General features: G+C 47.0%; 1 protein-coding gene across 6 annotated transcripts in view; it reads right to left on the bottom strand.

The window, feature by feature from the left end:
• ADAMTS10 (ADAM metallopeptidase with thrombospondin type 1 motif 10) overlaps nt 1–13,287 on the bottom strand; it is a 34,605-nt gene that overhangs the window by 8,347 nt on the left and 12,971 nt on the right. For all 6 annotated transcript variants that reach the window (XR_011965449.1, XM_072600920.1, XM_072600921.1 and 3 more), the window contains 7 exons: nt 12,692–12,797; nt 11,755–11,901; nt 11,153–11,294; nt 5,267–5,374; nt 4,707–4,852; nt 4,337–4,400; nt 1,835–1,937 (listed from right to left, as the gene is read on the bottom strand). Coding sequence is in view for 5 of the 6 variants with exons in the window: in XM_072600920.1 (XP_072457021.1) it covers nt 1,835–1,937; nt 4,337–4,400; nt 4,707–4,852; nt 5,267–5,374; nt 11,153–11,294; nt 11,755–11,901; nt 12,692–12,797 (816 nt within the window). In the remaining variant the exon portion in view is untranslated. The remainder of the gene's footprint in view (nt 1–1,834; nt 1,938–4,336; nt 4,401–4,706; nt 4,853–5,266; nt 5,375–11,152; nt 11,295–11,754; nt 11,902–12,691; nt 12,798–13,287) is intronic.

Genomic DNA, 13,287 nt, shown 5'->3' with positions numbered 1-13,287 from the left:
AAGAGACCGTAGAGGCTGGCCAGTCCAACTCAAGTCTGAAGGAGAATCTTTCCTTACCACACCCAACCAAATGTTTGTCCAGCCTTTTCCTGAAGACCACGTGAGGGCAAACACACTTTTTCCTGAAGTGGCCCATTCTCTTTGGGTCACCTCCAATGATTGCAAAATTGTTCTGGATAGTAAGCTTATGTTTTCCTCTTTGTACCTTCTCCCCCTTGATTTCACTTCTGCCCTCTGTGCCAAGGAGAACCCATCCAATTCCTCCTCCAGTGACAGGCCTTCAGTCACTAGAAGGCCACCCTAAATCTTGTCTTCTTCAGTGTAAAGAAGTCTAGTTCCTCCAAGGAATCCTCATTCACTATGGTCTCAAAACCCTCCACCATTCTGACTCTACTTAGAGAAGTGCAGATGTGAGAGGGGAGAGAGTGAGTGGCAAGCAAGCATTTATTAAGCACCTACTGTGTGCAGGCACCATGCTAAGAGCTCAGAGTATAAATACAAGGAAAAAAATAGTCCCTGGACTCTAGGAGGGCTAGGGATTCCTTCTCTTGATCTGATCCTAAAAAGAAACAGGAGTTAGGAATTTGTTGAAATTAAAAGAAGGTCTAAAGCAAGGGTGGGGAACCTGGGACCTTGAGGCCATATGTGTCCCTCCAAATCCTCAGGTGCAGCCTTTTGACTGAATCCAAACTTCACAGAACAAATCCCCTTAATAAAAGGATTCGTTTGGTAAAACTTGGACTCAACCAAAAGGACGCACCCAAGGGCCTAGAAGGCCGCATGTAACCTTAAGGACCCAGGTTTCCTACCCCTATTTAGTGGGTAATAGGGAGCAAGGGTTCTTAACTTTTTTTAATGTTATAGACCCCACTGGCAGACTGTTATAGCCTAGGGCACCCTTTATAAGATACTCATTTTTAAAGGAAATGCTAAATTTCAGTTAGAGGTTAGTGAAAATAAAAATGCAATTCTCCATGCCCTGCTTCACCATCCAAGCTTCACCATCCAACACCACTTCCCTAAAATTTCTCTGGGGACTCCAAGTTAAGAACCCCTGGTTTGGAAGAAGAGGATAGCATTGGGATATAAGTGAGGATCAGCTGACAATATCCAATTCTTAAGTTTGCTTCTCCCTATCCTTAATTTCCACTCAATTGGCCCAGTTTTATTTTTGGGAGCTGAGTCACTGTCATATCTTCTGGACTCCCAGAGCACTTTGATCCTTTTTGGTCCCTTGACCCAGGTAGGTGTGAGCTGCCTCCTCATCCTCTTAGTATAGCTGATAAGCCAGTGAATGTCTCAGAGGGAACAAAGTCCAGGGGATCATGGATGATCTCATCCAACCTCAGGCTTTTCCAAGGAAAATGTAGTATTCTTGAGGACAGGGACTGTTTTCAATTCTGTCATTATATCCTTAGCACCTAGCTCACTGCATGGCACAAAGCAAGTTCTTGATAAATACTTGTGGAACTGAACAACTGGGGACCTAAAGAGCAGCCAACTTGAAGCTGAGAGACCTGGCTTCAAACGCTGACTGTCACTTACAGGCTGTGTGACCTTGGGGAGTCACTTAACTCTTCTAAAACTCAGGTTCCTTGACTATAGAGTGAATGGTTAGATCAGATTGTCTCTGAGTTACTGTATCTATGATATGATAGTGATGAGCATGGCAGGGGCTAAGGTCACTCCTCTTTGTTCCTGTTGTACCCCTACCCCCGTGACTTGGGTGCAGTTGTTGGTTTCCTCCTTTCCCTCCAGATTCTTTATTTCTCCCTTTCTTTCTCCTTAGCCATGGGTCTCTGTCTCCCTCCATTCTCTCAAGGGGTCCACTCACCTCCCCGGTACGTCTTCCATGTATAATATTTCCCCCGGAAAGGGACACTGTCGAATTCCGAGCATTGTACCTCCCTGAAGTCCTGAGAGCCTGGGGGACAGTCCTGGTGGGATGCAAGCAGAGCACCACTGAGTAGAAAGAGGATCCCCTATCTGAAAAAGGATCCCCTACAACATCCCTGGCAAACATCATCCAGCCTCTTTTGGAAGACCTCTGAAAATAGGAAACTCATTACTTTTCTGAGATGGTCTGTTCCACTTTTGAATGACCTTAATTGTTAGCTTACATTGTGCCGAAATTGGCTTCTCTGCAATTCTTTCTATTCCACCTTCACTGCCCTCTGGAGCCAAGCTTCTGTCTTCTGGGATCCACAGGACAATCGGAGAATCATACATTTAGAACCAGAAGGGATCTAAGTGACCATATAGTCTAACTGCTCATTTTACAGATGGGGAAACTGAGGTTCAGGAAAGTAAAATGCCTTATGCAAGGTCACAGAGATAGTATTTGTTAGAAGTGGGATGGTGAGAGATGAGGGATGTTCCTGTCTCCTGAGGTCCCAGCTGGCTTATCCTAACGTCTGTATGCCTGTATGTTTGGGTTTGAGGATAGTGCATGCACAGAAGGACCAAAGAATGCAGAAGGGCCTTCAAATGTAGGAGAAGGAGACCAGTTATGGGTCTGCAAGATCCAGCTGTAGTGAAAGGGCCTTAAGTGACATGTTTGGAAGAACTTTCCACCTGCAGAGTTGGAAGGCAGGAAAATGGACCTTATTCTTGTATTTATTTCTTTTCTCTCTTGCTCCTTCTCAGACAGCATCTGAGAGAGGGCCATGACGAAATAAGAAGTCTCTATAATATTTGTGGGAAAGGGCCATCCAGCTGCTGTTCTGAGACCTCCAATGAGAAGGAACCCACCCTCCCCTCCCACCAGGTGGCCCATTCCATCTCTAATTGGCAGGATTTCTTTATATATATATATCTTTATCAGTTCTACTTTGGTCTCTGCAATTTCTACCCATTTCCCTACTTTTTCTCTTTGGGGTCAAATGGAATGCATCGATGTAATAGCCCTTCAAATACTTGAACTTTGCTATCGTATCCCTCTGAGCTTTCCCTAATGATATTGGCAGCCCAAAAGACTAATGTAAGCTTATGTTGCACAAGAAAGTGCTGCATCATTCAGCATTCTGACCTTCATCTCTACCATCTCTGGTTGTCCTCTTCTGCACTCTCTCCTGCTGACTGACATCATTCCCAAACTGAACACAGTATTAAAGCTAGTCAATCACCCCCCTGGTTCTATTAGACAATCTCCAAGTATTGATAGGCTCCAACAGTATGCCAGGCCACAAATTCAAAAGCGAGACAAATCACTACCTTCAAGAGACGTAACATGGTTCCATGTGAGTGCTGAACGTAATGCCTTTCTTGATGTAATGCAAGCCTGCATTAGTGCTTTGGGCTGCCATGGCCACATTATCGACCCATCTTGAGTATTCAAGTAATCCAGACCCCCAGATCTTTCCAAACTACCCACTAACCAGGTGTCTCTTACTTTGTACTTGTGAAGCTGATTTTTTTAAACCCACGAGTAGAACTTTATATTTGTCCCTAATGAAATTAATTTTGCTAGACTCTGTTTGATGTTCTAGCTTGTTAGAATATGTTTTGGGGGATTTTGAGTCTATTATGTAGCATGCTAGCTATCCCTCTCAGCTTTGTATTCTCTTCAAATAATCTGACAAACATGCAGAAGTGGTATCTTAGTACAGTGAAAAGAGCAGGGCTCCAGAGTCAAAGGACATGGGTTCAAATCTCACTTCTATCCTTTCCTGTCTGTTTTTTTTATCTGCAAAATCAGGCGGTTAGCTATATTGAACTGCTTGTCTTCTCAATGGGGGATGGGGTAGAGGGAAAAAGGGAGAGACATTAGAACTCAAAATTTTACAAACGAATGTTAAAACTTTTTTTTCATGTCACTGGGGAAAATAAAATACCAAATAAATTTTAAAAAAGAAAAGAGTAAGAACCATAAAAAAAAATGAGGGGCTAGAAGGCTCTTGAGGTTCCTTTCAGCTTCAGATCTGGGATCCTACCCATTCATCTAAGTCAACAGCAGGATCTAAGCATATGGGTTATTCCACTGGAGATTTTCTTCTGGGTTGGCAGAGAACCATTGGTGTGTACACTGTGGATCCTCCTTGCTTCCCTATTTATGCTACTAGGACCACCAATTCCTCAAGTTACTCAAGCTTAAAACCTTGTTATCTGACTTGTAGCCTTCCTCATTTCTCATGTCCTATCAGGTGCTAAGTTCTTTTGATTTTTCATCCACAATCTTACTTATATTTGGCTGCTGTCTCTTCTCATGTGCCACTACAGGTCTCATCTCCTCTGAATTGCAGAAGAGTGAGAGGCCACTAGGTCCAACATTTGCCTACTTTAGGCTCTGAGAATTGTGGAAAGGGGGATCAAAGGCTGAAAGAAGGGCATCACTTACATCTGTGTTGCAGGACCGATAGCGACGCCGCTCCCCTAGGCAATATTTGCCTCCAATTGTTGGCCTTAGGGAGAAAGAGACATAGAAGAAGTTAGAGGAGGGATTTTTTTGGGGAGAGGATGGAGTGTGGGTTCTGATCCCCAAACTTTGCTTCTGGCTGGGGCTCCAAGGTGAGCTTGGGAAGGAGGGAGGCCCTGAGCATGTGGCACTTCTCATGGGTCTGTGCCTCCCCTTCCCTCAGCAGCCTCCCTGCCACCCTGGAAGAGGCCTGAGCTAAGGGGACATAGAATATATGAGTGACTCAGGGATGGTGTTTTGTGGGTATGTGGTTGAGAGAGACAGAGGAACAGACAGACACTGGCTGACTGACCTGGGGCTGTCACACTGCCGGCTGGAAGAGGAGACACCACCACCGCAGGTCCGGCTGCATTCACCCCATGAGGTCCAGGGGCCCCAAGCCCCATCCACACCCTCTGGCCGTGACCCAAAGGGCACACACACCCGCTTGTAGCACCACTGTAGGGGCACCGTCCTGATGGTTACAGCTCCCACTAGGACCAACACCACCCCAGGCATCAAGCACCTCCAGCTTTCCCAAGTCATTAGGTGCTCTTCAGATGATGACAATAATGATAAATCTGACATTTTTAATGCCGGTTTAAAGATTACCAAATGTTCTAAGCATATTCTATTGTTTGACCCTTACCACAATCCTCTGAGGTAAGCCCTATAGTTATTGTTAGCCCCATTTCATAGATGAGGAAACTGGGGCTGTGAGGTTGAATAACTTGCCCATGGTTACACAGGAAAGTGTTGCAAGGGGAATTTGAACCCAGATCTCCTGATCCGTCACTCTACTGTACTATGAAGGTAGCAGAGGATGAAGCTACTTCCTGGGCCAGGTAGGAGCAGGGGCATTGAACTACTCACCCCCTTGTCAATGGTGCTACTCTGGCACAATGTGCCCTCAGCAGCTGGGATGCTGTTGGTGATGCACCGGTTGCTTTTGCTCAGGCACCAAAGTTCACTACAGACCTCCTGGGGGAGGAAAGAGGTCCAGGTAAGTTGTGTAGCACTGAGGGTGTGGGCCACTGGCAAACTCCCTAAATCAGATCCTGGGGTCCAGTTTTGGGGAGAGGGAAAAGGAGACAGGAGGGAATTCAGACCTCCTCCAAGGCCATCGACTTTAGCTTCCACTTCCTCACACTGGTCCATCCTTCAAGGCCAACTTTAGCTGTTACCGTCTCCACAAAGCCTTCCCTTGGCCACCTTGCTAAATATGACTGCTACCCTTCCTGTAATCTCTAATCCTCCATATGATCACAACTCCTCACTCAGCCCATTTTGCACTAAATATCAGAGCTAGAAGGGACCTTTAGAGAGCCTGGTCCAACCCCTTCATCTTACAAATAAGGAAACTGAGGCACAGGAAGATGAAATGACTTGTTCAAGGTTCCATAGCTGAGAAGTGGCAGAGCTAGGATTCGAACCCAAATCCAAAGTTCTTCTTACTCCTTTAGGAACCTCCCCACAGGCCATCTGTGACCTGATCATCGTCGTATTTCTAGGCTTCTTCCTTTACTTTGTACCCAAAGCTGCCTTACTCCTCCCTTTGCTCCCATCCATCCATCCATCCCGCATGGGAATGCCTGTGTGTATATGGAGGGAGTGGGTTGCGATGGTGGTCCCTTGCCTCTGCCTGTCCTTTCCCATCATTCCCTTTCTCAGAATTTATTAGGGTTTACTCTTCTACTCTAAACAAATGATTTTCTAGACTTTTCCTTTCTTTTCCTACCATATGGCCCATGGGTTTTGCCCTGAGTACAGTTTCCCGCATTGGGTCCTAGATCTATTTCCCTGACATCCCGCCACCCTCTTTTTCTCCCTTCCCAGCTTCTCCATCTTCCTCCCCCATCCTACCCTAGCATCCTTCCCAAGTCCCCCTCATCATCATGGGCTAGAAGGAAATCAGGCAGAATGTGCCTTTTGGGGGAGGGGGTGGGAGAGACGGAGAGACGGAGAGACAGAGACACAGAGACACAGAGACACAGAGACCTCGATAGAAGTAGCCTCAGAAAGCACCTAGTTCAACCTACTCCTAAATTTGGAATCCTCTCTATCACCATCCCAATAAATGGTCACCCTCCCAATCCAGTCCACCTTACTGTAAGACAGAAAGCTGATTCAAAATCATCCTGTCTTGCAGCTTTGACAGAATAAAGAAATCGTGTGGTTGGTGTCCCTGCCTCATTCTAGGAGCTGTAGTTTCCATGGAGTGGTTGTATGGGGGGAGAGAGGGAGGCTGACAACGTTTTGGCTGGTCCAGTGACCCTGGGCAGCACAGGACAAGACAGGGTAGGGTGGAGTGGGATGTTTGCAGTGAACACTTGGGAAACTGTTTAGTGTAATGGGTGACATATATCAGAATGGGGAGGTGGGGAGGGAAATGGAATGATTTACTGAAGCCAAGCAGACTTTAACTGGGACTGGGGTCATCTGGGAGAAAGCCCATCTCTCCAGTAGACCCCTCCTGTGGATAGAATCTAGGCAGGGACACAGCTTGGTGCAGTGGGTCAGTTGGATTCCAGGGCAGCCATTCTGACCTGGAGCCAAAGGGCATGAGGCCCAGAGAGGAAAGGACCCAGGGGCTCTGGAGGGCTGGCAGAGACATCTAGCTCCAGCTGGCCCAGGGGGTGGAATCAGGGCAGTCTAAGTAATAGGGAAGGATTCCAAGGCTTGGGGCAAGAGCAGGGGGACAGGTTCTGGCAGGGGAGTGAACAGAGAATTCCTGGAAGGGACTATTGAATGCTTTTAACCTATGCCAGGCTGTGAGGGGTCACTCTGTCCGGGAATGGCCCACAATGACTCTCATGTTAAGCAAGAAGAAAAGTGAAGAGCAGACTGATGTTTCCTTTGGGAGACATGATCTCCTAGGATTTAGGGCTGGCGGGGAACTTAAAGGTCATTGAGTCCAACTCTCTTGTTTTAATGAAGCCTAGGGAAGGAAGGGAAGCTGGGATTTGAACCCGGGTGTTTTGAGTCCAAATCCAGTGTTGGTTTTTTTTCTTTCCCTTTTTATTTTCTTCCCTACCTCATACTGCCTCTTGGCCTGTGGTGGAATATCAGCATTCCAGAAGATAAAAGTGAAAACATGTTCTGTGGGAGGTCAAGCCGAGTCCTTCTGATGTTGCAAGGATTACAGAAAAATTTGGCTGGCAGATTTTGGAATCTGGTGATTTGAGAAAATCCCTAGGGTTTTTTTTTAAACTCCCATCTGTCCTCTGTTAGGGAGAGAAGGAGAGATACTGGGAAAGTTAGAGCTGGGAAACAGAACTCAGCAGTAGGAATAGGTAATGGAAGCCAGAAAAGAACATGACCTGAGGTGTATTAGAGAAAGAAAGGAGGAGGGTAGCGCCCAGAGCTGGCCAAGTTAGAGGAGTGTTCTGGAGAAAGAGGCAGTAGGAAGTCCAGTGTCCTCATGTTCTCACTTGCTTCCCTCTGTTTCCTTCATACTTGCCCTATAACTTGTGGCTGGTGGGATGGAGAGGGATGGGGTTTGTCATTCATACACATCTCCCCTTGTAGGGATCAAACACTTTTAGAAGTAACAGTAGCTCAGGTAACAACAGGCTGATACATTAAAATCTGGGACAGGAAGAGCTCTCAGATAGAGATTATCTAGCCTAAACTTCTTCTCATGGTAGAGATGAACAGATGAGTCAGATAAAAGAAGAGCTTTGTAGGAGGACCTGCCCAGGTAGGAAGTACCAAAGCTAGAATTGAAATCAATGTTCTCTGACTCTTGATCCTGTGTGCTTTCTCCCACACCTCATTGCCAGGTGATTGTACACCATTAAGGTCTCTTAGAGGAACATAAATGAACTCTCCACCTCCATACGCACATACTAACACCATACATTCCCTGTGGTTTTAGACTAATCTGGCAGCTTTCCCCTGGAGTTGCCTCAGTTTCAGATAGACTCCACAACCTGTCCTCTGGCTCTCAGCCTCAACCTGACCTCAAAGTCTGGCCTCAAAGCCCCTTCAGGGTGAACAGGCTGTACACTAGATGAGACAGGACAGAGGCACACCAGACCCAGAGTGAGGAGGCCTGGGAAAGGCCAGGAACCAGAAAAAACAATCCATGAAATGTCAGTGCAGAGTTAAGAGAGATTTAGGACTCAGGTCTAGGCTCCAAAGGGTTGGAGAGGATTCTGGCAGAGCTGAGCCATTCTATTCAGAGTTAAGAAGTCTCTCCTCCTTGGAAATCCAGCCATCTGACTGTGTACCCATGGAGCTATCTATCATGTGGTTGAATCTAGCCTCCTTTAACCTGACTAGGAAGTTAAAAAATTCATCTTCCCTATGGCATGGCTTAGTACATGACTGGGCAACAAAAAGATATTTAATGAATGGATGGATGGCCACCCTGTCATCTGGTTATAGTTCACTTTGCAAGGACTCAGGAAGCATGGATGTATTGATTGTTAGATAGAGAGAAGGATGAATAGACTAGATTGATGGATAGATGAAAAGAAGAGATGATGGATGGATGGAACAGCATGATGGGTGAAGGGAAGAACCTCATGGATGGATGAACAGATAGAAAGAATAGATGGATGGATTCATGGATGCAATAAAGAGATGAACAGAGAAAGGTGGACAATGAATGGATGGACATAAGAATGGAGAAATGAACGGATGGCATTGCTCATGCAAAGCTCAGTACTTCACATCCAAATTATAACAAAAACTTTTTTTTTCCTAATCCCCTTCCCTTTATTCTCCTCACAATCTTGTCCAATTTACCCAGTTAATGGAAATTGTGTTACCATGCTGTCTACCCCCTGCCAAGATCTGAAAGCATCTTCCTGATCCCCTAGAGCTGAAACCCAGGTTCTTCAGCTCATTCTTCAAGGACAGCTCCAAGCTGTTGCGGCCTCACATGTATAGGGTATTTGCACCTCAGACCCAGTTGGGTGCTTAGAGTTTAACCCCCTTCATTTCATGCATGGGAAAACCAAAGCCCATGGATACATATTGGCAAGAACAAGAAGCCAGGTCTCCTAGGTTCTATCTGCCATCCTATAGGATCCTCCCCTAATAGTCACTGACCCAGTGAAACATATCTCCTCACTCTCTCCCTCTTCATGCTTTAAATCCTGCAGTTTACGAGAGAGAGAGAGAGAGAGAGAGAGAGAGAGAGAGAAACAGAGAGAGAGAGAGAGAGAGAGAGAGAGAGAGGGAGAGAGAGAAACAGAGAGAGAGAGAGAAACAGAGAGAGAGAGACAGAGAGAGAGAGAGAGAGAGAGAGAGAGAGAGAGAGAGATCTCTTTTAGAGCTTAGTCTGCAGGTTCTGCCATCCTCCTGGGGAGGGAAAGAATGGAGGTAGGATCTAGTTTCTGTTGGCCACGTCACTTCTCCTTGAATAACATCAGGAAGACATTCACTGATGTCTGTGGCTCTTCTCTCTCTCCAGGTGATGCTGGGGAACCTGAGGTTTGGGCTTAGCTGTTTTTTTGGGGGGGGGCTTCCAAAGTACTGGATTTGGGCTAAGACTAGAGACTTTTTTCTTGGTCACTTTCCGTAGGCCAACTCTGGAGTTCTGAGATTCTTTTGTCCCCTGTTTTCCTCTGTTGTTCAGGGCTTCTACCAACCTTCTTCCTTTAGAACCTTCCCCATCTCTTACTAGTCCTTTTCCCTTTTCCCTTTTCCCTTTCCTTTCCTTTCCTTTCCTTTCCTTTCCTTTCCTTTCCTTTCCTTTCCTTTCCTTTCCTTTCCTTTCCTTTCCTTTCCTTCCATCATCCCACAGGGTCCTCCCCTAATACTCCTTATCCTTGCCCCAACACACACACACAGACACACACAGTCACACACACACTGTTTGGCAGAGAGTTATCTCAATACTCTTGAGATACCTGGAGGCACAAAGTTTATGGGTCCTTAGAAGCACAAGGATTCTCCAGGGCTTTATCCAGGGAAGTGACTGGATAGCACCAAGGAATCCCTGCTCATGTCCTCAGCCCCCCCCCCCCCCAGCCCCTTATCCCACATTTCTGCCCATGTGTTTCAAGGTCCTGCAACCTCAGATCTCATGACCTCTGACACAATCACCAGCAATGAGTGGGAAAGGACTGAAAGGTCTTGAACACAGCTACCTTCACCTGGAGACACAGAGTCATCACCGTGTAACCCTTTGCTGTAATCTGCACCTAAGACAGCGTGCAGTGTGCAGCACAGTCTGATGCGCAGGGGGACACAAATATAGGAACACAGGAGAAGCCAAGCTCCCTAGAACCTCTGCTGTTCTACACAAGGAAGTCTCCCTGGGCTCTCTTGGTCTTTCTTTCCTGATAACACAATCAACTGTTTAGCATGAGAGCCAGGATAGAAACACCGGTCTGGAAGTGTGGAACAGTTCTGTTTTCAGACGAGGAATTCCCAAGTCTTACTGTAGCTTTAAGACTTGTGGGTCTCTCTGTCTACTGGCTACAATGTAGTCTCTGGGCTTGGGGTGGGGGTGGGGCTGGGGAGAGAAGCTGGTACCCTTGTGAAAGCTATTGGCAACAGTTGCTACATTCCTGCTTCACAGATCAATTGTCTGAGACTTCCTGATTACAACAACTCAGTCTCCCTCCCTCTTGCCCTGGACAGCCAGGCCATGGAGACTGTAGGGTTGGGCAGGCAGGAAGGAAGGGTGGGCTGGCACTGTCCCTTTGCCTCCCTCCCATCCCACCCAGCACCAGACTCCCTGCTCCCTTGTCTCCCCACCTCCCCCACCTCAGGACCCCAGAGAAAAGCAGGAAGGCTCTCTACCCCGTATTTACACTGGCGGGATTTGACTCCATACTGGAAGCGACACTGTTCATCTGCATCGTAGGCCTGGCCCGGTGCCACTGTGGGGTACACGAAGTCTTGCCTGGGGGGGGCATTGTTCAGGCACAGGCCCAGGCCAGAGCTGGGAGAGGTGAGGGGGCAAAGGTTATTGGGAGGGGATGAAGAGAGACCTAAAGTCTAGGGGTTGGGGGGAGGCAAGATCTGGAGAATCTAGATCTCAGCACGGGGAAGACAGGGGAGGTCCTCAGTTTTTGGAGATGCCAGAGCTCCCCTAGACCTTGCTTCACTGAAGAACTGGAGACCAAGACTGTCTAATCATACAACAGGATAACCCAGGACCCATATAATTCCCCTCCAAATGTTATCAAATGAGATATTTGTAAACTGCTTAGCACATGCCCCACACGTGGTAAATGTCTGAGACATGCTTGTCCCCTTCCCTTCTGTTTCCTCTCCCTTCCTCCCCCCTACCCCATATATCCAATTCCATCCCAGGGAATGTCTCTGAAGCAGTTCAAAGGACTGAGAATGTGAGAGCTCAGGGGAGGGGAGGGGAGGGGCTTATATCTCATTTCACTCACTCCAGAAAGCTGGTGATATAATCACGGCTGCAGGATGACCAGACAAAAGGATTCGTTTTCATGGTGACATGGGCAGCCATGAGCTTGGCTGTATCCTGGCCCTGGGAACCACATGTGTTTCCAACCCCGTCATGATTCATGCCAAACCTGGGGGGGGTGAGGGCATTGCTTGACTCTGCCTTTGCCCCTGCCTTGAGAAGGGGAAACCAAAGCATGGGAGAGGAGATGAAGGGGAAAGAGAGTGAAGGGAGAGAGGAGGGAAGGAAAGGGAAGGAGAGAGAAAGGGAGAAAAAGGAAGGAGAGAAGAGGGAAGGAAAGAGGAGAGGAAGGGAAGCAACAGGAACTTGGGAGTGGTTCTGAGGGGTAATAATTGGATGGCTGGATAAGTAATGATGTGCATGGATAAAAGAATGGGACTTCATTTTAAGACTACAGAATTCAGTTTTGCTATTGAGACTTGAGAGGATCATTCTCACACAGGTCCTGATGGTGGACAGGAAAAAACATGTCATTATCACATCAGAACCTGTAGACTTCAGTGAATGCTTGTTTTCTTCATGAGGAAGTATTTGCTCCTATGAGAACATGCTAATGAAATGTATTTAGTCATGGGAGATTTTCTTTGCAGTGAAAGCATTCCTGTGTGTCCAGTCAGTATCATCATTGTTTGCTCCTCTCTGGGAAGAAAGGACAGGAAGGAAAGGAAACGAAAAGGAATCAGGACAAGATGAAGGAGGTTCTGAAAGGGGCAAGTTGGTGGAAGCCCTGAGAAAGTGAACCAAAAGTTTTAAGATGAGAGGAAAGAGCTCTCCCACTTTTCTCAGGCTCTGAAGCATCATATCCATTTGCCATCCTCCACCCCATTGTCCCTCCAGGATGCCTCCCCTCTGCATCTCAATACCAGCCCTCCCACTTCCACCACTCCAAACGGTCTCACGTGTGGCCGATCTCATGAGCAATGGTGAAGGCCGTGGCCAGGCCGATGTCCTCATTGATACTACAGCTCCGCTCCCGCTCACACATCCCCCCCACTGGAGCCAGACCTAAGAAGGTGGGCTAAGCTGCAGTCCTAAGGCTGGTTGAGGGGCATTTCACACACCACAGGGCTTTCTTGACTAATTAGTCTCTGAGCATTGCCCAACCCTCAACAACCCCTAGGAAACAATTCTCCCTCATTCCTCCAATCCATGACAAACTCTTGTCCCATTCCCCCCTGCCTAGGAAACACCCCTACCCCTTTCTTTAAGTCTGGAACATTTCCCTCCTCCAGGCTGGTATATTTTTCTGCGCAATTATCTAGACCACAACTGGAAATATAGAAATTATCGGCTCTTGGCCAGGGATGGAATATCCTTACTGATAACTAGTTTAAAAAAATGTATTTGCCTGGAATCTTACAAATCTGGTCAAGGTCTTAAACTGGAAATGTCAGGAGAAAGCTACTAATGCATTTCTGCCAAGTCTTTTCTAAGGAGCAGGTAGAATATGAAAAGGATATAAGCAGAAAGGCTCAGTGATTCACCAGAGACAGTG

The sequence above is a fragment of the Notamacropus eugenii genome, chromosome 4 (assembly GCF_028372415.1).
Source record: "Notamacropus eugenii isolate mMacEug1 chromosome 4, mMacEug1.pri_v2, whole genome shotgun sequence".
NCBI classification, from domain to species: Eukaryota; Metazoa; Chordata; class Mammalia; order Diprotodontia; family Macropodidae; genus Notamacropus; species Notamacropus eugenii.
Note: the sequence above shows the minus strand (reverse complement) of the source record. Positions and strands in the feature narration are given on the sequence as shown.